This window comes from Salmo trutta, chromosome 15 (assembly GCF_901001165.1).
Source record: "Salmo trutta chromosome 15, fSalTru1.1, whole genome shotgun sequence".
In the NCBI taxonomy this organism is placed as follows: Eukaryota; Metazoa; Chordata; class Actinopteri; order Salmoniformes; family Salmonidae; genus Salmo; species Salmo trutta.
Genome location: NC_042971.1, coordinates 14600987 through 14625424, shown reverse-complemented (window position 1 = coordinate 14625424; position 24438 = coordinate 14600987). Strand labels below are relative to the sequence as shown.

The 24438-nt window shown below is 41.3% G+C and overlaps 1 protein-coding gene across 6 annotated transcripts in view; it reads left to right on the top strand.

Moving 5' to 3' along the window:
* Positions 1-3255: 3255 nt before the first annotated feature.
* gabrg2 (gamma-aminobutyric acid type A receptor subunit gamma2) overlaps positions 3256-24438 on the top strand; it is a 63002-nt gene continuing 41819 nt past the window's right edge. For 3 of the 6 annotated variants that reach the window (XM_029690488.1, XM_029690486.1, XM_029690485.1), the window contains exons 1-4: positions 3445-4042; positions 10594-10736; positions 13090-13157; positions 24181-24401. In XM_029690488.1, the coding sequence (XP_029546348.1) occupies positions 3927-4042; positions 10594-10736; positions 13090-13157; positions 24181-24401 (548 nt within the window). In that variant the 5' untranslated portion in view covers positions 3445-3926. Of the gene's footprint in view, positions 4043-10593; positions 10737-13089; positions 13158-24180; positions 24402-24438 lie in introns of all 6 variants that reach the window. The other 3 variants (XM_029690490.1, XM_029690489.1, XM_029690484.1) reach the window with 2 other exon arrangements.

The window sequence follows — 24438 nt, the reverse complement described above, 5'->3', positions numbered from 1 at the left end:
CACATTAGCATACTGGTGCCTTATTATCTTGCGTTTAATGATGACAAATAGAGAGGGCTCTGGCAACCTCAGAACATGGAGGCTGGGTATGGGAAGGAGTGGTTGAGACTGTATTACTACTTTGTAGACAAAGACTACAGTGGAAGTGAGTTATGCCGTGGCTGATTCTACTGAAGCTGATAAAGAATTAAGTCTATCAGTGATCTGTACAAAAAGGATGTTTCCCCCACCATGCAAATTAAACAAATGTTCCTACTTATACATTCATGTTTGTTGACTTCATATCAGCATGAAGGGCCCATGTAGATAATTAATTAATCCCTCTGATATATGAAAATGCAAACAATGTATGTGACCAACTATTGGAATTCGTGCTCCACCAGTATGGTACACAGATTAGCTGACAGGAAATTGACATAAAGCCCTAGAATCTGTATATTAATCCAGCAATCATTCCAAGCTGTTGTAAAGCTCTTTGTTCATCATGTCTGTCTATGTGGGGTGACCAGGAGAGCTGTGTCATTTATATAACACCGAACTAAACAAGAAGAGTTGAATTAATCTGCAGACAACTGATTGATAAAGCCCTCAACCTGGTCTGTGTACTCAGGCTGTGTAATCTGCCTCCCCTCAAGAAATAAAAGAAATAATACACAGGCTCATACCTGTATTATGTGGTTCGTGCTGTCGCTCCAGGTGACATTAAATGCTTATGGACTTTACACCCACTAGTTGTAAATGTATTATAATTAGCCTCCAACAGGAAGTTTTATTCTACACAGGTTCAAAGCTAAGTATAGACTTCTTCACTATCCATTGGATGTCAATGTACCATGTGTTGGCTAAGGGTTAAAGGGGTCATTGCGAGAATATAAAGTAACAACGACAGTAGGAGATGAATAATAATGCTGTCCCCTGTCTTCTTTGCCCTTGTAGATCAAACCAAGACCTCCCCTCTGCACATCGCAGAGCTCTTTCACTGTCCCACATATAATCTACAAAGACCTCCTTTTTCAGATGTAACTATGTAATTTGTCTAAAAACAATGGAACAACGAAGAATTATTTTACACTGGTACCATTCAATTGTATTTATTTGGGGTTATGATATGTAAAGAATTCAGAATCCCCTTTTTTAAAGTCATCGAATAGAAACACAATGGAATTTTAGGAGCAACACAGATCCAGTAGCGTTATATAGCCGGCGTGGCTGGGGAACATGAGGCTTGCCTGAGACTAGATTCTGTAATTAATTAAATCCCAATTATTTTCCAGGTCAGTGCAAAAAGCACAAGTTTGCTGGGTTATATAAACATGGGCACGTGAGGTTTTGTTATCATCACTCTAAATGTAGTTCCTCATCAGTGTAGATATGTGGGTGGCGATGAGACTGAAACTTCTAGCATTTCCACATGTCGTGTGCAGTACATTGCTTGTGACTCTGATAACTTAAGCATCGGGCGCAGCTGAGAAATTGGGTTCAAAACCATTCATGTGGCGCTAAAAAATATGACAGCATACTCTCTTTCTTTTCATTAAAGGTGCTTGTTGACGATATTATTGTAGACCTGGTGAACCAGCATTCAAATTTCCCACAAATAATTATATCCCTCCAAGCTTCAATTGTTACAAACGAGTACATGGTTTTGTTTATTAAACCAAGGCACCTCACTATCTATGCATGACACAGGCAGCTGGTAAGGCTAGCCATTCAATGGGATGAATTTTAACCAGATAGTGAAACTAAACTGATCTGTCAATGCTAATATGCATAGGGGTTGATGCAAGGACACTGGATCCTGATGTGTATCTGAATGAAACAGTATTTACTATACAACGTGGAATTGATACATGCAAACAGTTCATCGCCGCTATCCTCATAGGACCCTCAGCGTTGCGTGTCTGTTGTTGTGTATGCGTGTGGGCTAAGTGTTCAGAGGGATTTTGGCAAGCATCCCATTAAAAGATGTAGACTACTGGATACATCTGTTCCTGTTGAATTCAGATGAGAAAGATGATATTTTTTGTGAGAAAGATTTTCTGACAATGTTTGTTTGTTTTCAATTCAGAATATTTTCTTTGGAAACACTGAGCATGTTAGTGCTGGGCAAAAATATTTGATTTGTGAAGGGAAAACATAAGACAAACCCTAGGACAGCACATGACATCAGGGTCAAATGTCATGTGTTGTCTCATGGTGTAAGGCTATGCATTTGGTTGATTTAAATACATACCGTGTTGCAATTTAATTGAAACAATTTCCCGTGGAATAGATTCTAGAAATGTAGGCTACTGTACCATAGGATGTGCTGCTTAGATGTGCCAATGTTCCACAAATTAATGTATACATGTAGTGTACTATACATATTCTTCCAGTGAGCACAATGCTGCTTTAGATCAGAGCCAAAGTGGCAAACTTCAAAGGACTGCTAAGCACATGTGATGCCTTTGATGACATCACAAACTTGCAGACACTTCTCAAACACATTTTTTTTTTTTTTGGGGGGGGGGGGGGGGGGTCTTCCCCCAGGTGAATGTAAATGGAGACTGACCATTTAGTTATAACTGTCTCCCATCAGATAATTTGTCAGACAAATGATATTATCTGATTTTATGTTATAGTAAATAACCCAATGTGACCTCAGAATGAATTACAGCAAATAAGAACATTAATAAGAACATTAATCCCCGTGTTAAACACATTTGGAGACTAAAAGAGACCAGTGAACACCACAGTGCTCATACATTACAGCTAACAAGACAGTTGTTAAAATAGCCCTGAACTACAAACCTCCAAGACCATTTACACTACTGGAACAAAGGGTTCATAAAAGGTTATTCGGCTGTTCCCATAGGAAAACCCTTTTTTGGTTCCAGGTAAAACCCTTTTTGGTTCAATGTGGAACATGAACTTGGAACCAACAAGGGTTATTCAAGAGGGTTCTCATATAGGGACAGCCGAAGAACACTTTTAGGTTCTACATAGCATCTTTTTTCTAAGAGTGTAACCTACATCAAGCATCTTGACAACTAAAACGTGTCATACATTTTCTTTCCTATGGAAATCTACACATTTGCAATTTTTTTTTGGTCATATTCTAGCTTCCATTTTGAAGATTCATTTTTAAAAAATCTTCATATTACAACCATCGTAACGTAATTCTTGATAATAGGTTTGCAATCGCAGGCGGAAACCTGGGGGGGGAGCTGTCCGGGGTGCTGAAAGCAAAACCGTAGGGGATGTGCGCATGGTGGCAACTAGTCTCGTAGGCTATAGCCTAGATTACATTTTCAGCTCAGTGAAATACATATTGTTTCCATAGTTTACGATGTGAAAGATTTAGCTATAGGATACTTCTTACCACCATATCAGCTGTTTGCTGGATCTATTTAGTAGCACCCAATTGAATACACGTCTGTCGCACGCTCAAACCTGCCAAACCAACTCTCTCTCAACATTTTATGCGGCATTTCTAGTCTGGCAAAATAACACCCACAACGATTTAGGGTGCATTTTTTAAGGACAGTAGCAAGCTAAGGTTTATGTTCATCTCTCCACATATCTGCTTCCGCGCGATGAAACCACGCATGTGTTGATCTGTGCTGCAGCAACGTGCATCCGTTCCTCTTTGACCCCAGAGTTAATCTGCATTCAGACTGACGATCCAATATATTTCTCAGAATTGGGATATTAGGCTATTCCGGAACCGTTGTATTTATGTAGTTTTTACTATTATTTCGTATGATCGGTCAAGCTTGCTTCGATTCAATCCGTTTTGTGACCGTTTTCCTCAACACGGCAGCAGGTCTACATTTTCCCGAACCGAATGCTAACGCGAGCCGCTTATGCTATTTGCGTAATGTATCACAGTGAGGATAGACAGTAAATAAGGGGACCCGTCCATCTGCAATAAAGAGGAAAAGAAGATGGTGATAATGGCTCCTACAAATGTAGCATCTAAATGCTCGACAGCGATGGCGAATGCTTCCTTCCCTGTGAAGCTATTTCTCTGGGTGTTTTTATTCGCTAATCTTCCTACAAGGTAAGGCTTTTATTAAAATGCAGTCACCAGAGACATGTATGGCCGGGCGAATGTGTTTTTGTTCCTCCCTTACTAGAATGAGAGCCCAGCCCAATTATTTCAATGTGTTATGTTCTCTCGAATCTTCGTCTTATGCTTTCTCTCAGACACGATCAAACACTGTCGCTTATTACAGGGGGCTTGTTACAGAACCAGAACTCGTTTAGTCAGGCTACATGTCAACCATTGTTTTCGCACATTGTAATGATATGTTAACAGGTTGGTTAGGTAGTGTTGGCCCCGCCAGTTCATTCACTGTGATGGTTTAACGTGATTCCAATAGAGCCGTTTTTGGGGAGATTCTGCAGGGTGTCCATTCTTTTCACGGGTGTATTCGTTGTAGAAGGAATATAATCACGGTTCTGTAGGCTACTGGGCAAAGCTATTCAGATCTGAATAATATTTCAAGCCATTGCCATGAACAAGAACAAAATGTATAAAATAGCATACCATATCTATACATTGAACCATTGCAAATGTAAGCGACTTTTTGCATGTACTGTATAACCTAATTGCATATGTGAAGACCTGGTGAGGGTATAGTCTATTGATGTATGTTCCTTATGTTCCAAGTTCCAAAGCACCACCATTCCCCGAATGTTTTTAAGGTGATGGACTGTGACTACAAACCATCCCGATGTCTTAACGTTTGAGAATATTATACTGATTCACTGCTAACTCCTGAATCTGTGGAAAGAAAATTCTCAGTTGACTTGTCACGAAAAGGCAGCCATTGCACCAAGAAAATGTGAACACTTGAGAAGGAAGCAGATGGTTTAAGGGCTCACATCGCTTCTGTCTTGTGTGCTCCTTGAGGGTGAGAAATGGAGGGTGATAGATCAGTGTTCATTCGATCACCATCGTGGAAAATGTGACCATGGAGCTCTCTGGCCTAGATTAAAATGTCTGCACTGTGTGCGCAATTGTATTCACACATATTTCAGCCTTTAACGTGATTCGACCCTAATTGAATAGGATTCCGTGGTTAAGAATTCAGAAATGTACAGTAGGATTTGCATATGCATCTGGGACCTTTGGTTATATCATATCACAGATCACATGAGCATGTTAATTAGATGCATGAAATGTAATGAACACCTTGATTGCAGCTCATGTTTATCAAAGAAAGACACCGTAAAGGTGCATTCTGGTTAGTATATTCTAGGAGGAATACTTACATGATACATACACAGGCACCTGTGAAAGAGCAACACTATATAGGCTGTCAAGGCTAGGTAAAACGTAAGGTTTGGCCTGTCCCTACAAAAGACATAGGGATTTTATTTTGACACATTTATTTGAAGGGTAAAGTTGTTACTACAATTTCCTTACTAGCTATTTCAATTTCAATACTGAGTATGAGTATGACCTATGAAACCACTGTTAGTAACAATAAGATATTCATAACAATAAGATACTCATACAATAAGGTACTCATAACAATAAGGTACTCATAACAATAACAAACTTCCACTCCAACTATTTGGTTTACAGTATACTGGGCCATGCTCCAACGACCACCCATAGTTCACTGTTGGTAGCACCGGCACCCAGGGGAAACACGTGCCCTCTGATGGAATCCCCAGGAAGTATCTGTAAGCCCAGGAAGTTCCAAGGCTTTGCCAGTACGAAGTAGTGTCACAGTGAGAGACTACCTGTAGCCTAGTGGCCCTCCCTTGGACCCCACCCCACCCAGGCATTTTCTGTTGTGATGTCTCTGATTTCAAAAGGTCAATAGATCATCACAGGTCAGGTAATCTGTGTTGAGTGGATTATCACAATATGATTATTAAGCCATGCCCTGACAGTGCTGGATTAAGGTGGGCCCTAGGCCAGAAGCATAGAAAACAATAGGTGTATTAAGCTGTATCTCATTGGTGTGCCTTATCAAATAAATGTGTCGTGTTTGGTACATTATGCAACCATTTCAGGCAAACACACTGTACCCACACCATGTACTAACTAGATGGTCAAGTCAGAGCTCCAGTGCAGCAAAACTCAGCATGGCGCTACTGTCAAAATATCTATTGTTAATTTGCTCCTCTCGATGTGTCCTCTCGCTGTATACTCTCTTTCATCTCACTTGACATAGTCAACGATGTTGGATGTATGTTGGACAGGTTGAATAGCCTTTTGTCAAAGATGACAACAATACACAACTACAGAATGGCATATGGAGTACATTTGTCAACGGCTTATAAGAACCAAGGGCTTAAATCAAGTAAATCACTGTATTGCATGCCAGAAGCAACGCCCTGGGTTGGAGCCCATGTTGCCCATTGGGTTAAACTGGCCCTGATCATAGCATCTGTTGCTATTACACAACTTATATGTCAGACGAACTGCATCTATAGTGTGATCCCTCAGAATGTCTATGTTACAATGACCTACAGGTGTCTCGTGTCTCTACTGGGCAAAACTTCAATGAATGAAGTGGCTGGCTCTTTCTGTTTTCTTTGATGGATGGAATTGGAGATAGAAAGGCCTGTAGGTTTGGCCATGCACATCTATGTATGTGCTTTGGGTATGTCTGCATTATTTTGAGAACACATTTTTACAATTGTTCACAAGATATGAAGAGATGAATCTTCTCTCTCCCTGGTTGAAAGCATTTCTATGTGAAGAATGTAATGTAATGTAATATATATGTAATGTAATGTGAAGTAATTTAATGTAATGTAATATATAGGTAATGTAATGTGAAGTAATTTAATGTAATATATAGGTAAAACCTGAGGGGACTTTACTTCTCCGCCGTGACTCAGAGTTTGTCGTCTCAGATACCCATAGGGGAAATGTGAGGACAGTTTTAGATTCTGGGATACGACTGTGATTTGGGTCTCAGTGTTGAACTGATAACACATGTAGCCAGGACCTTCCAGTCAGTATTACAATAATCCTGAAGTAGGACCACAGGGATTTATATATACTTTTGCATTAGACACTTCATTTTCCTGGTGCATAAGGTACCGCTGACTGTGAGGTATCTCAGGATGGTCACTGCTGTGTTAGCCTGCGGGTAGTGTTTTACAATTATCCTGATAGACACTCTGAATATGGGCCGCTGGGCCTATTCTTAATCCTAAAAAGCAAGTTTATTTTCAAAGGGCACAGGGCATAAGCCTACTGTAGTGGGTAAACTGAGGATGATACTTTTCCACAGTATTTATACATATAACCTACTTCCTTAAATTCCCACCTGCATGACACTTCATGTGTAGAGAATTACAGAAGGCCTACGTAGTCCCATCTTTCAGTTGAGCCGTTCTGTTTTAACCAATCAGCTTTCAGTCCTTCCAGGATTCTGCGATCACTTTTTTTTGTTGCAAAATTCCCTGCATATTATGGGAGGGCTTGCAAATTTGACCAATCGCCGCACTATTTCCGCATAAAAAAATCAGTTAGTCACAATATTATCGCATAAAACTGACCTGTCACCGCAGTACAAAGATAAGGCTTGCAATTTCAACCAATCCGCACATTTACCGCATAACATGGTTCAATCAAGCGACTCGTCAGCAAACGTTTTCCTTCATCAGTGCATTTTCGCAACAAATTGGACAAAACCATTGCATATTTCCATGCAAAATGTCCGAATCGCTACAGCTAAATCAAACATTTTTGCCCGCAAATATCACAAAAAAATCCCTGAGAAATCCTGCAGGGACTGAGCTTCAGTGTGTTATTAGATTTTGAGTTGGATTTACCATCTTCTGCTAGCTAGTTCCCTCACAAACCTGTGTGTAGGCCTACCGTTCCTTTTTTTCTTATCTGAACTGTTGATACAAATTAAACCAAGAGTCTTGTGCCTCTCAAATTGGCCTAATCTGCCCTAAGTTTTATTTCATAAAAATTGTTATTTAACCTTTATTTGTCCAGGTTAGTCTCATTGAGAACATCTCTTTTAAAAAAATGTATTGTTGGGAAAAAAATCCTCATGTTTCTAATCTGTTTGATTCCATTTAGTTAGGATCATCTGAGTCCACAAATATCGCTGCTGCAAGAGGTGAGCTAATCAGGGCAGGCCACCACAGGTCAGTTGATCTGTCACTAATAGCTCTGTGTCCTCAGGACAGGGCACCGGGAGGGAAGCCATTTTGTAAAATCTCTGCGAAACTGCAATCTCACTTTCCATGAAATGAACAAACATAGGCATTTTCATATTGTTCCACCAGGGATATCCTAGTACCTTCACTATAGCAATAACACGCAAACTGGTGTGAGGACCTCCATTAAGGCAGTCTGTGTTATTGTATTTCATTAAGATTGTGCTAGCTAGCATAATGAGTCTTCATTAGATGTAATGATTGTAAGAATGGTGATTAGTGATTGCCTAGTGTCTTGTGTGTGGTTGGCTGCATGGGAAGAGAGTTCGGAGGGCCGTGCCAGCATTAGCCACAATCACAAACACAGGGAAATGATAGCTTACGGAAACGTGACATACTATCAACAGGGAAGCAGGGATTTTTCCACATGATAATATTATGCTCAAGAGACCATTTTAAGTACACATCAAAATTATCACAGCCTTTTTTGTAACATTTGAAATGATGGTTTAGTCACTGATTTGGGTGTCTTAAATGTATATTGGTATTTGATGAATTCTTGGTTTTGATAAACATTTAATCAGACAGCATATTTAACAGTACTCACGTAACCTGCATTTTCAAATACATCCTAAATGGTTTCATGAAGACCGTGCTTCACATGCTGACGTTTGAGTTCTCTTTTCATCTGATAACAGTTTTCACATGATGCAACCACTGTAAAGGACAATTTAAACATTTGAGTATACAGTAGGAAACAGTCCTCTTGTGGTTAGCTAGGCCCTTCTCAATAGAGGTAGCTACAATAACATTAGTGCACTCCAGTGCACTCCAGCATCACACTCTAGCTTGGACATATTTATGGGCCTCCCTTTACCAAATGAACCACTGATACTTCAGATCTGTCTGAGGTACATGCACAGATTTGTCTTTCATCCAGCCACTTCTGGAGGATTTCCATTGACAGTACAGAGTTCTGTTAAAACCGAGTAACAGCACCTGAATGCTATTGGCTCAACTCTGTAGTAGATTAAAACCACAGATCTAAAATGTTCATTCTCTTTCAATGTACATTCTAGTTCTATGATTCGAATCAGATCCATTTACAGTGTCCAAGATGGCCCAAAAAGATCCAAGCTGTCCTGAATCCGTCTATGAAGTTTTAATGTGAGGGTGGTGCCGCCACATAGGAATATTGAGCACTTAATGCTGCCTCAGGAAGACTGGTAGTCAAAACACGATATCCTGCACCATACCTAAGTGCATGAAAAAGCCATTAGAGAGATATGTGATGTGTGTCTTTTGTTTTTGCACCATGGAAGAACAAAAATTTCCAAGCTCAAAAGCCTCTCTCTGCTCAAAGGGCTTCCGGTGGCTGGCTGTTCTCAAGGTTGTTTATTATATATCCCTCAGATGCCATGGTTACTGAGTTGGGGTGAGCTCTGGAGCTGTGAGTTCTGATACAATGGAAATCCTTCATATTCCATCGTATTGTGCCATTGGCAGTAACAACCTCCCAGAACCCACAATCTGTGTTTGTTAGGCTGATCACACACTCCATGGCAGTTTGTTGCCGTTAGCACTTCTAGATCAAGCTCATCTGTGGTGTACTCCAATGCACCATTATTAGCCTATATATGTCTCCAGCCTCAGTTTCCCCAGACCCATTGCAAAACACATTTTATTCAGCATGCAATTCAGTTAGCTGACTCTTGGCTGTGTGAAACAAACATTTATGAGGATTGTTGAGACGTCTTAATGAATTGAGACGTTTTACAGATGTGAGCCAAGTCTCAAGACTGACCCTTCTGCTTGAGCACTGAAAAGAGTGCAGAAAACCAAAGAATCCTTTTACAAAATCTCCCAAATGAAACACTGTCTGTACCTTGTATTTCTTCAGGGTTGTGGAAGGGTTTTGGTAACGGAATTATCTCTCCCCATGTTTCTCCCCTAACTGGGTATTTTGGGGACTTGGTTGTCTTTACAAAATCTCAGAAATGGAACAACAGGTCAACTGTTTGTACCTTGCATTTATTCAATGTTTTATGAAAGGGTTTTGGTAACGGAATGTTCTCTCGCCATGCTTTTCTCACAACTGTGTTTTTGGGGACTATGGCACTATTCATTGCCGTTATCCTCAGTTCCAGCCGCGCTGTGGGACTGGTGTCAGTTTGTGAGGACTTTCATGTAGGGCAACACATAGAGATCAGTTGCAATCAGCAGGAGTTCTTCCCTTTTATTCCGTTTCTGGCTTATCCTTTAATTTCAACCAGAGGGAAGTGCACATTTGTAAGAACGGAGCCTCAACGCATAGCAAGCTTAGCCTAGCGTGATGTGGTGGTCTTTGCTGTGCTGATGTTGTGGAAAGTCGCTGATTTTCTCTCTTTTCATTTGACCTCGCTGCTTATAGCGCTGGTGGAAAAATCATTTATTCATATTTCCTCTGTTCCCTTTTTCTCTCCTCAGCTCCATCCAGACTGAAAATGACGATGATGAAGTGACAAACAAAACTTGGGTGTTGACTCCCAAAGTGTACGAGAGCGATGTCACCAACATCCTAAACAGCCTACTAGATGGCTACGATAACAAACTGCGACCAGATATAGGAGGTAGGTGTCATACCAACACACATTGATTGGCTGCTGCTGCTGCTATGGCCGCCCTCCCCGTTACCAATCTCCATTCTCATCAACATCGTCAACACATGCCATGAGGGATGAGCAGACACCATCATCACTGATAGCATCGTCAAAGACAGCCATCTCATTTCAATGAGCCCATTCAGACTACAGGACCATAGACCCACCACAGTATGACTCATGCAGCATTGTTATGCAGAGGCAGCGTCAGCTGTGAAACCCGGACGGGCTGGTAATGCATCATGGGCCTATTAGCATTGTCCGTCACTGCACTGTTGTGGGCCAAGTATAGAGCCAGTGAAGTAGCTTTCTCTCCCTGGCAGCTGGGCTCAGCTCCCATGTTCAGACAGAGAATGCATATACGGGTGTAAGATCTTAATTTGACCCGTATCGTTGCAGGAAAATTATTCTGCAGTGACAGGATTTGAATGTTTAGTCCATAATGTTGCATGATCAGTGGTTAGGCTAATAACTGACCAAAATTAGGCTACGAGAAAAGTGCAATAATGTTAATGTAACCATGTGTTAGTGCAGGTGTTCAGTGAATTTGTGTATATCATTAAGCTCATTTGCATTTCCTGCGGCGCAGGAAAATTCTCAGTGACAACAGAGTGATCAGATTAAGATCCTACATCTGTAGCTGCAGTATATCTACACTCTTAGAAAAAATGGTTCTAAAAGTTTTCTTTGGCTGTCCCCATAGCAGAACCCTTTTTGGTTCCATGTAGAACCCTTTTTGGTTCAAGGTATAACCTTTTTGGGTTCCATGTAGAACCCTCTGTAGAAAGGGTTCTACATGGATCCCAAAAGTGTTTTACCTGGAACCAAAAAGGGTTATTCAAAGGGTGCTCCTATGGGGACAGCCGAAGAACCCTTAAAGGTTCTAGATAGCACCTTTTTTTCTAAGAGTGTACTGAGGCAGCCACCACCATCTTACCATCAAACATGATCTGATTTTGCACCCTGTCATGTTCTCCCATACTGTCAGAGTTACACAGATACAGTGGTGGAAAAAGTAACCAATTTTCATACTTAAGTAAAAGTAAAGATACCTTAATAGAAAATGATTCAAGTAAAAGTGAAAGTCACCCATTAAAATACTACTTGAGTAAAAGTCAAAAAGTATTTGGTTAAAAATATACTTAAGTATCAAAAGTAAAAGTATAAATAATTTCAAATTCCTTATGTTAAGCAAACCAGACGGCACAATTTTCTTGTTTTTGTTTTATTTATGGATAGCCAGGGGAAATGTACAAACAAAGCCTGTGTGTTTAGTGTGTCCACCAGATCAGAGGCAGTTGGGATGCTAGCACATACCCATAGACTTCCAGTCATTGTGCTAACGCTAGTTAGTAATTTCACTAGCGCTAGTTAGCAACTTCCTTCAAACTGCACACAGAGACATAAAAATTGTCTCCACGAGTTCATCTGACTCTGGGGAAGTAGATAAAGGGCTTCCTTGCCAAAATCCCAAAGTATCCCTTTAAGTACTTTACACCACTGCACAGATACAGTGGGTTATAATTAGCTAACAACAACCAAGAGTGCTTTTTCTCCTCCAAGCACTGAAAACTTGGATTTGGATTCATTGCAGATTGTGCCACAGTTCTTTTGAAGTCCATTTTGCAGCTCATTCAATTTTAATGCTGCTGCAGTCTATGTATAGCAATAGAGCAAACAAGAGAGATAGACGGGGAAAGACATGTTCCTTTCCTCGATTTATGATATCACAAGGGCACAGTATGGATTGTCTTTATGGGTGAAAATAAATGGTGTGCTTCATAGAGTGCAGGTATAAACAAGATATAATATGAAGCCATCCTGGAGCAAAATGAAATTGGACATCCAAATGGACGTACTGATAGTTTGCTTCATTTATTGTTTTGCTTTAGGTTTTACACGTCATTGCACCTTTGATGAGTATTCCAAGGATGAAAGTAGAAGTTTGTTTATATAACCGCATTAATGTTATCATTCTCAAAAGTGGCGGGGAATGTCTTTATTTAATTTTGTGTGCCACCATATTTTGGGTGTTTTTCAAAGACACACATATATATTTAGAGAGAGCGTGAGAGACAGAGAGAAAGAAAAAGAGAGAGAGAGAGCATTCAGTTCAGGGTATGGAAAAGTCTATTTTCAGCACCATGGACAGCTAACACCATACCATCATTTCACACTCATACACACTAACTGCTACAGCACCAGAAGCTATATAGCCCTGACATAAGATAGACAGAAAGATAGACATCAACAACACCTAAACACAGAATAACCCCATCGTTCATCGAATGTGGATCATTACACTTGTTTTTTCTTCTTTCAGTCAAACCAACCGTGATCCACACGGACATGTTTGTCAACAGTATTGGCCCAGTAAATGCTATCAATATGGTGAGTATACTAGTCCCCTCTCTCAAATTACACTCTGATGCTACAGTAATATTTTATCTCGGTAGCTGGTGAATTCTTTTTGTTTATCGTCTCACCATTGCACTTTTTCCATACATTTGGCATCATAGATTCATTTGAAGTTGTAATGTTTATGAATTGCGTTATGTAATGAATGACATAATCGTGTTGTGCTTGTGTTGCTTTCATGTCATGCCATGGATTGCATACATCAAACTTGAGATAATATGGCCTAATTCCTGCTCAAGGTAATATCATGGCTTTTGTTGCATTTCCTTGGCTATGGTTGTCGGATAAACATATAGAATTAAATGGAGTAGGCCCATACTAACTTGATGGAATAAGCTATTTGTTGCTATTTGTAGACGGAGTACAGGCGTTAAGCTGAGCTGTAAAAATAGGGCAGGATGGGTATGGCTTGAAGAGCCTGTACTTTAACTGAAATCCCTGCTGAGGTTCGTATTTCATTGTAATTCAGCACAACAATCTCTCATCTCCATCATCGGCGAGCACCAAGCCACAGAAAGTCTTAACACAAGTTTGGCTCTTTTACTGTCATCACAGGGTTAAGAGACAGTCACGGTTTTGATCTCCTGTTAATCACCTTGAGGCTGTGTATGTGTGCGTTGTGTGTTTGTCTGCATGTGAGCATGCCTATGTGTGTGCATGCACATGCATGTGTGAAGACCACGTTGATCTCTGTACGTTTAGATGTAATCAGTGCTGTAGGTACGTTCACAATAAATCACATAGCTGTTGTTGGGGTGAGGATGCTAGCTTTTCTAAAGAGAAGAGGATTATGGGTCGACTGATGATGCAGGGGTGTCTCAAAGCATGAACATAATGGTGAATAGTATGGTATGCACTAGGACTACTCACTCTGCCAGAGCTCTTAGGACCGTCCATTTGGAGCAAGGCCTGCTTGGGTGGGTCGTCAGTTGAAATGTCCTGTACGAAGATATTTTTGAGGTTTTTTTTTGTCTAGGAGTAGAACAATCCCTCATTGTTCCTATTCATTCTTGTATTTGGGAAACTAAACTGGATGGGGTTAAAACAACATCAAGTGCAGATAAGCACGAGATGAACCCAAAGTGGCATATGATGCCCCGTGGCCTTCATGGGAGGGGTGGAACCAGCCACGACTAAGCATTCTTAGTGTCAGCTATATAAGAACCAGGATTCCTCTGTAAAAGTTAAGCTCTCTGCAACACACACTTTGGAGTGTGTGGTCGACCAGCTACATTATTGCAATAATTATATTAAATAAAGATGATTGTTTTAAGAAATGACAAAGTCTCTCTCAGTATACATGACTTTCCACGACAGTGCCCTCTTGACAAAAGTGGTGGTGTTGTTGGTTCATGTTTTGTGGATGCAGAGGAACTTAAAACTGCTGACTCTCTCTACTGCAGTCCCGTTGATGTGGATCGGGGCGTGTTCCCTCCTCTGCTTCCTGATGTTAACAATCAACTCCTTTGTTTAGCTGATGTTGAAGGAGAGGTTGTTGTCCTGGCACCAAAAGGCCAGTTCACTTACCTCCCCCCTATAGGCTGACTCATCGTTATTGGTTATCAGACATACAATCATGTTGTCGTCAGCAACCTTGATGATGGAGTTAGCTTAGTGCAAAGCCACACAGTCATGGGTGAACAGGGAGTACAGCAGAGGGCTGAGGACACACCCCTGGGGGGCCCCTGTGTTAAGAGTTAGTGTGGAGGAGCTGTTGTTGCCAATCCTCACAGCCTGTTGTCTGCCCATCAGGAAGATCCAGTTGCAGTGTCCAGACCCAGGAGTCTGAGCTTGGTGTGGAGCTTAGACGGAAAAATAGTGTTACATGCCAAACTGTAGTCATTGAACAGCATTCTCACATAGGTATTCGTCTTCTCCAGATGTGTTAGGGCTGTGTGAATAGCGATGGAAATGGCATCTTTCGTGGATCTGTTGGAGCAGTGGGCAAATTGGAGTGGGTCCAGTGTGCCTGGCATGCTGGCCCTGATGTGGGCCATGACCAGCCTATCAAAACACTTTATGGTGACCGTGGTAATTGCGACTGGGCGATAGTCATTTAGGCATGTCACCTTGGTTTTCTTGGGCACTGGGACAGGGACAGGTTTAAGATGTCCGAGAAGACGCCAGCCAGCTGGTCATCACACACTTTGACGACGCGGCAAAGGATACCATCTGGGCTGGAGGCTTTGTGAATATTTACTCTTTTGAGAGCAAAAACACCTTGTTGTCCAGAGCAGCAGGTAGAGTCTTCCTGGATTGCTCGATATTGTCTGCCTCAAAGCGAGCATAGAATGTGATAAACTTGTCTGGGAGGGATGCTTTGGTGGGCACCACACAGCTGGATTTGCCTTTGTAGTCCATGATAGCCTGTAGTCCTTGCCACATGCTTCGTGAGTCTGACTTGTCGAACATCGATTCAAGTTTGAGTTTGTATTGTTTTTTTTCATCTCTAATGGATTTGTGGAGCTCGTACCTGGTTGCCTTGTACATTTCGCGTGTCACCGAGTCATCAGGGTTCATTCTGCTGACATTGAATGCTGCAGTACGGGCTCTCAGCATGGTACGGATTTCTCTGTTCATCCAGGGTTTTTGGTTGGGCTATGTCCGGATTATTGCGAGTCATCATCAACACATTTCCTAATGAAGCCTGTGACTGATTATGTACTGTATATTCCTCAATGTTGATAGATGAGTCCTGGGTGGATGAATCTTCCAATTCGCATTCTCAAAACTCCTGCAGCATTGAGTCTGCCTTCTCTGTCCAGCGTCTCACTTTGTGTTGGTGGCTAATTCTTGAGTTGCTGCTTGTAGGCGGGGAATAGAAACAGAGAGACGTGACCTGATTGGCCAAAGTGGGGGCGGGGGATGGCTTTGTACACATCACGCATGTTTGCGTACACATGGTCCAGCACATTGTTTCCTCTCAAGGGGAAGGATACATGTTGGTGATACTTTGGAAAAATTTGTTTTAAATTTGCTTGGTTAAAATCTCCCGCGACAATAAAGACCGTTTCCAGGTTATACCTCTAGTTTTGGGTTTAATGTGTCAATGTATAGTTCATGTACATGAATAATCAATTAATTTAATTACTATTTTACCTTAGCCACGGAATCCCTTGTTTGATATGAGACAGACAGACGGAATCTGGGCAAGCCCCTTGCCATTTGATTGACAGCCAGCAAGCAGCAACAGTAGCAGTGTGTTTTCCCTTTACGAGACAGACAGCCTACAGTAGTCGACCTAATAACTATCAGTAGTTAAAACAAATATTTTCAAGAAAAAAACATGTCAGCCGAACAGGTAACGTATAGGTTATCCATAATACACCACATGACCAAAAGTATGTGGACACCTGTTTGTCAAACATCTCATTCCAAAATCATGGGCATTAATACGGTTTTGGTCCCACATTTGCTGCTATAACAGCCTCTACTCTTCTGGGCAGGCTTTTCAATAGATGTTGGCACATTGCTGCAGGGACTTCCATTCAGCCACAAGAGCATTAGTGAAGTCAGGCACTGATGTTGGGCCATTAGGCCTGGCTCCCAGTCGGCGTTCCAGTTCATCCCAAAGGTGTTCGATGGGTTTGAGGTCAGGGCTCTTTGCAGGCCAGTCAAGTTCTTCCACACCAATCTCGACAAACCCTTTCTCTATGGACCTTGCTTTGTTCACGGGGCCATTGTCATGCTTAGGCAGGAAAGGGCCGTCCCCAAACGGTTGCCACAAATTTGGAAGCACAGAATCGTCTACTGCCAATGTTTGTCAATGGAGAAGCATTGCTGTCTGCTCAATTTTATACACCTGTCAGCAATGGGTGTGGATGAAATATCTGAATTTGAAAGGGGTCCACATACTTTTGTATATATGGTCTATGTTTTTATTCCAAGTGTAGACTATTATTTATGAACACGTATTTATGTATTGACGTATATTTTACAACAACCATTGTTATGTATAGAATACTGCTTTTAAAGTAGCTTATTCTTAAAAAAAATAAATGCTACAAAGTATGTGATGTAAATGTTATACTGATGTACAGGAGCAGCAATGCAGGATGGACTGAATTGATTTCTGAGGCTTCATGTACAGTAGGCCTCGATATCCTGACTGTTTGATTATACTTGTTTTTTTAGACTGTGAAAGCTCATTAGCTCTGAGACATACAGAGAGGGGAAAAAAGTATTTGATCCCCTGCTGATTTTGTACGTTTGCCCACTGACAAAGAAAATATCAGTCTATAATTTTTATGGTAGGTTAATTTGAACAGTGAGATACAGAATAACAACAAAAAAATCAGAAAAATGCATGTCAAAAATGTTATAAATTGATTTGCATTTTAATGAGGGAAATAAGTATTTGACCCCCTCTCAATCAGAAAGATTTCTGGCTCCCAGGTGTCTTTTATACAGGTAACGTGCTGAGATTAGGAGCACACTCTTACACTCTTAAAGAGAGTGCTCCTAATCTCAGTTTGTTACCTGTATAAAAGACACCTGTCCACAGAAGCAATCAATCAATCAGATTCCAAACTCTCCACCATGGCCAAGACCAAAGAGCTCTCCAAGGATGTCAGGGACAAGATTTTAGACCTACACAAGGCTGGAATGGGCTACAAGACCATCGTCAAGCAGCTTGGTGAGAAGGTGACAACAGTTGGTGCGATTATTCGCAAATGGAAAAAACACAAAAGAACTGTCAATCTCCCTCGGCCTGGGGCTCCATGCAAGATCTCACCTCGTGGAGTTGCAATGATCATGAGAACGGTGAGGAATCAGCCCAGAACTACACGGGAGGATCTTGTCAATGATCTCAAGGCAGCTGGGACCATAGTCACCAAGAAAACAATTGGTAACACACTACGCCGTGAAGGACTGAAATCCTGCAGCGCCCACAAGGTCCCCCTGCTCAAGAAAGCACATATACATGCCCCTCTGAAGTTTGCCAATGAACATTTGAATGATTCAGAGGACAACTGGGTAAAAGTGTTGTGGTCAGATGAGACCAAAATGGAGCTCTTTGGCATCAACTCAACTCGCCGTGTTTGGAGGAGGTAGAATGCTGCCTATGACCCCAAGAACACCATCCCCACCGTCAAACATGGAGGTGGAAACATTATGCTTTGGGGGTGTTTTTCTGCTAAGGGGACAGGACAACTTCAACGCATCAAAGGGACGATTGACGGGGCCATGTACCGTCAAATCTTGGGTGAGTACCTCCTTCCCTCAGCCAGGGCATTGAAAATGGGCCGTGGCTGGGTATTCCAGCATGACATTGACCCAAAACACACAGCCAAGGCAACAAAGGAGTGGCTCAAGAAGAAGCACATTAAGGTCCTGGAGTGGCCTAGCCAGTCTCCAGACCTTAATCCCATAGAAAATATGTGGAGGGAGCTGAAGGTTCGAGTTGCCAAACGTCAGCCTCGAAACCTTAATGACTTGGAGAAGATCTGCAAAGAGGAGTGTGACAAAATCCCTCTTGAGATGTGTGTAAACCTGTTGGCCAACTACAAGAAACGTCTGACCTCTGTGATTGCCAACAAGGGTTTTGCCACCAAGTACTAAGTCATGTTTTGCAAAGGGGTCAAATACTTATTTCCCTCATTAAAATGCAAATCATTTTATAACATTTTTTACATTCGTTTTTCTGGATTTTTTTGTTGTTATTCTGTCTCTCACTGTTCAAATAAACCTACCATTAAAATTATAGACTGATCATTTCTTTGTCAGTGGGCAAACGTACAAAATCAGCAGGGGATCAAATGCTTTTTTCCCTCACTGTAGATCAGGCTGGGGTGGAATGGGATGGACCCCCCTACTGTGTTGAGAGACAGAGGTGGGATAGGGAGCAAATTTGAGCTCCCTCTTGGCAAGGCCCAAATGAAAAGCCATGTCATTGGCTTTGGGCTGTCTGTTTATTTATATATTTTTTATATGGCCTATTGAATTGGCATAAGTGTGTTCTGGGTAACAGAGTTGCTTTTTATCTCGTTTATGACTCTTTGGTGTGGATTTGGGCTTTATTGTTAGGCTAAGCTTTGTAGAAAATGTAATGCCTCTATGCCCTCTCACACACACACAACTCCCCAGATTTTTTTTTTACCCGCACATCACTTTTGAACCTCAGGGCTCTACCGTTCCATAAAGCATAATGAAAAAAATAAAACTGTCAAATAGTAATCAAATAATATACCCCCTCTCAGCCCATCTCTATTTTCTCTCTTTCACTTTCCCTCTTTTTCTTCCTTTCTCTCTCTCCTCTCATGCTCTCAATCTCATCTCTCTCTCTCTCAATCTCATCTCTCTCTCTCTCAATCTCATCTCTCTCTCTCTCTCTCTCTCTCTCTCTCTCAAACACACATGCACACGACTATACACACACACACACACACATGCACTGCTCTCCCCTTTCTTCAGTGCTCTATTGAATACCCTTCATATACAGTACCTTCAGAAAGTATTCACACCCCTTGACTTTATCCAAATTTTGCTGTGTTACAGCCTGAATTTAAAATGGATAAAATTTAGATTTTTTTGTCACAGGCCTACACACAATACTCCATAAAATCATAGTGGAATTATGATTTTAGAGTTTTTTAAATAAATTAACTAAAAATGAAAAGATGAAATGTCTTAAGTCAATAAGTATTCAGGAGTAAAAATGTGCTTAACAAGTCACATAATACGTTGCATGGACTCTGTGTGCAATAATAGCGTTCAACATGATTTTGAATGACTACCTCATCTCTGTACCCCACACATACAACTATCTGTAAGGTCCCTCAGTTGAGCAGTGAATTTCAAACACAGATTCAACCACAAAGACCAGGGAGGTTTTCCAATGCCTCTCAAAGAAGGGCTCCTGTTGGTAGATGGGTAAAAAAACAGACATTGAATATCCCTTTGAGCATGGTGAAGTTATAAATTACACTTTGGATTGTGTATCAGTACACCCAGTCACTACAAAGATACAGTCATCCTTCCTAACCCAGTTGCCAGAGAGGAAGGAAACTCTGAGGGACTTGACCATGAGGCCAAAGGTGACTTTAAAACAGTTACTCAGTTTAATGGCTGTGATAGGAGAAAATTGAGGATGGATCAACAACATTGTAGTAACTCCACAATACTAACCTAAATTACAGAGTGAAAAGAAGGAAGCCTGTACAGAATAAAACATTTCAAAAACATCCATGCATCCTGTTTGCAACAAGGCACTAAAGTAATACTACAACAAATGTGGCAAAGCAATTAACTTTTAGTCCTGAATAAAACGTGTTATGTTTGGGGCACATCCAATACAATACATTACTGAGTACCACTCCATATTTTCAAGCATAGTGGTGGCTGCATCATGTTATGGGTATGCTTATAATTGTTAAGGACTGGGTTGTATTCCAGGGTAAAAAAGAAATGGAATGAAGCTAAGCACAGGCAAAAAAAAATCCTAGAGGAAAACCTGGTACAGTCTACTTTCCACCAGACACTGGGAGATGAATTCACCTTTCAGCAGGACAATAATCTAACACCGGAGTTTCTTACTCAGAAGAAAGTGAATGTTCCTGAGTGGTCGAGTTACAGTTTTGACTTAAATCTGCCTGAAAATGGTTGTCTAGCAATGATCAACAACCAATATGACATTGCTTGAAGAATTTTGAAAAGAATAACGGGCAAATGTTGCACAATCCAGGTGTGGAAAGCTCTTAGACTTACCCAGAAAGAAACACAGCTGTAATTGTTACCAAAGGTGCTTCTAAAAAGTATTGACTCAGGGGTGTGAATACTTACAGTACCAGTCAAAAGTTTGGACACAAATACTCAATACAGGGTTTTTCTTTATTTTTGCTATGTTCTACATTGTAGAATAATAGTGAAGACATCAAAACTACAAAATAACACACATGGAATCATGCAGTAACCAAAAAAGTGTTAAACAAATCAAAATATATTTTATATTTGAGATTCTTCAAAGAAGCCACCCTCTGCCTTGATGACAGCTTTGCACACTCTTGGCATTCTCTAAACAATTAACATGTGTGCCTTGTTAAAGTTAATTTGTGGACTTTCTTTCCTTCTTAATGTGTTTGAGCCAATCAGTAGTGTTGTGACAAGGCAGGGATGGTATACAGAAGATAGCCTTATTTGGTAAAAGACCAAGTCCATATTATGGTAAGAACAGCTCAAATAAGCAAAGAGAAATGACAGTCCATCATTACTTTAAGACATGAAGGTCAGTCAATACAGAACATTTCAAGAACTTTTAAAGTTTCTTCAAGTGCACTCGCAAAAACCATCAAGTGCTATGATGTAGCTGGCTCTCATGAGGACTGCCACAGGAAAGGAATACCCAGACCCTGCTGCAGAGGATAAGTTCATTAGAGTTAATGGACAAGCAATGGACATTCGGCCAGTGGAAATCTGTCCTTTTGTCTGATGAGTCCAAATTTGAGATTTTTGGTTCTAGCTGCCGTGTCTTTGTGAGACGCAGAGTAGGTGAACAGATGATCTCTGCATGTGTGGTTCCCACCATGAAGCATGGAGGAGGAGGTGTGATGGTGTGGGGGTGTTTTGCTGGTGACACTCTCTGTGATTTATTTAGAATTCGAGGCACACTTAACCAGAATGGCTACCACAGCATTCTGCAATGATACGCCATCACATCTGGTTTGCGCTTAGTGGGACTATCATTTATTTTTTAACATTCAATGACAAAAAACACACCTCCAGGCTGTGTAAGGACTGTTTGACAAAGAAGGAGAGGGATGGAGTGCTGCATCAGATGACCTGGCCTCCACAATCACCCGACCTCAACCCAATTGTGATGGTTTGGGATAAGTTGGATCGCAGAGTGAAGGAAAATTAGCCAACAGGTGCTCAGCATATGTGGGAACTTCTTCAAGACTGTGGAAAAGTATCCCTCGTGAACCTGCTTGAGAGAATGCCAAGTGTGAGCAAACCTGTCATCAAGGCAAAGGGTGGCTCCTTTGAAGAATCTCAATTATAAAATAGATTTTGATTTGTTTAACACTTTTGCTTACTACATGATTCCATATGTGTTATTTCATAGTTTTGATGTTCTCACTATTTGTATACAATGTAAAAATAGTAAAAATAAAGAAAAACCCTTGAATGAGTAGGTGTGTCCAAACTTTTAACTGGTACTGTATGCACATTAGATCTTGCTAAAGATATATAGATATATTACATTTGCAAAATGTATGGGATATTATGGGATTGTGTGTGTAGATTGGTGATAACAGAAGTATGTTTAATCCATTTTGAATTCAGGCTGTAACAAAACAAAATGTTGAATAAGTCAAGGGGTATGATTACTTTCTGAAGGCACTGCATGGAGGTAACTGCCAAAATAAAGGAAACACTTGTGTAAATGAGGGATTCAATGTATATTGAAAGCAGGTGCTTCCAAACAGGTATGATTCCTGAGTTAATTAGGCAATTAACATCCCATCATGCTTAGGATCATGTACAAAACTGCCCAGTTGCCCATTATTTTGGCTACCATAGAAGAACAGTTCTCAGTGTCTTTGAAAGAGGGGTCTCAAAGGAGCATAGGGGTTTTTAAGGGTGTGTGTGTGTGTGTGTGTGTGTGTGTGTGTGTGTGTGTGTGTGTGTGTGTGTGTGTGTGTGTGTGTGTGTGTGTGTGTGTGTGTGTGTGTGTGTGTCGGTCACCAGATCTCAACCCAATTGAGATTCCGGAGTGGCATCTGAGACAGCATTTTCCACAACCATCAACAAAACATCAAATTATCTAATTTCTCATTGAAGAAGGGTGTCGCATCCCTCCAATAGATTACCAGACACTTGTAGAATCTATGCCAAGGTGCATTGAAGCTGTCCTGGCAGCTTGTGGTGGCCCAAGCCAGGAGGACGAGAATGAGGGGAGGAGGAGAGAGAAGGACTGGAGGAGTTGTGAGAAGTGTAGGAAGTTACCTGTATATCCCAGCCCTGTTGAATGGGAGACAGTGATCACTGCAGAAAACTCTTTTCAGGGAAGTTATGAGGTTAGATAATGCTACTGCTTTACAATGGAAAGTTAAGATCACTTTATTTGTCAATTGCACACAAGATCCAACTGAAATGTGACTTTCACTTTTAACCCAACCCCTCCGAAAGACACACACACAGGTTTTGGAGAGGTCCGGTGAGCTGCCACACTGGGCACCCAGGGAGCTGTTATTGTGGGGCGTTGAGCGCCTTACTCAAGGGCACAACAGCAGGCAATGACTTCTAGGATTTGATACCCTCCGGTTGCCAGCTCACTTCCCAACAGATTTTTTCCTGTCAGACCCAGAATTCGAACTGGCAAGCCTCCAGTTGCTGGATCGCTAAGCTACCTGCCGCCCCAGGGAAGCCATTCTTTACCCCGTTAAACATTTCATTTTCAGGTTGATAGGGTCCAGTTCAGCACCACTATTTCATCAGGACAAAGGATTCATGGCCTGAAAGGAAGCCATTTTTCTTAGAGAAAGTGCTCTTCCAACATATGGCAGACAGCATTACGCTTCAATGTAGTTGTAAAACTGCCCTCAGAATAAACCGTTTTGGTGGAACCTGGAGAGTGATTTGTATTAACAGTTCTGGATGACTCTCGTTCCTGTTAAGGGTCTCAGGGCACTCTAGTTAAGGATCCCAGGGTGCTCAATGGTAATGTTTTTATTAGTTGTTAAATTTCAACACAGACTTTAACATGTATATAAAGGATGACTGTATATGGAATTCACTCAAAACTGCCATAGTGATGGGCTTTGTGTCTTTTGACACAGAGCCCAATAGTTTATGAACTACTGCCTGTGCACGTAGTTCTTATTCTGAAATGGGATACATCTACCTGTGAGGGTTGTCTACCTTGTAATAGTAGCAGGTTGTTACAGTAGCAAAAAAACATTATCTGATCTCATTTGGCCTTAGGAGAAATAGCTACTGCGTAATACCGCAATGCCGGTTTGATTGAATCGAGCCTGTGTTTTTTGTTTCTCCGCAGGAGTACACCATCGACATCTTTTTTGCCCAGACGTGGTATGACCGGAGGTTAAAGTTCAACAGCACCATGAAGGTCCTGCGTCTCAACAGCAACATGGTGGGCAAGATCTGGATCCCCGACACCTTCTTTCGCAACTCCAAGAAGGCCGATGCCCACTGGATCACCACGCCCAATCGCATGCTTCGGATCTGGAACGATGGACGGATACTCTACACACTGCGGTGAGATGTCCAATGAAGAAGCACCGATGGATGACCC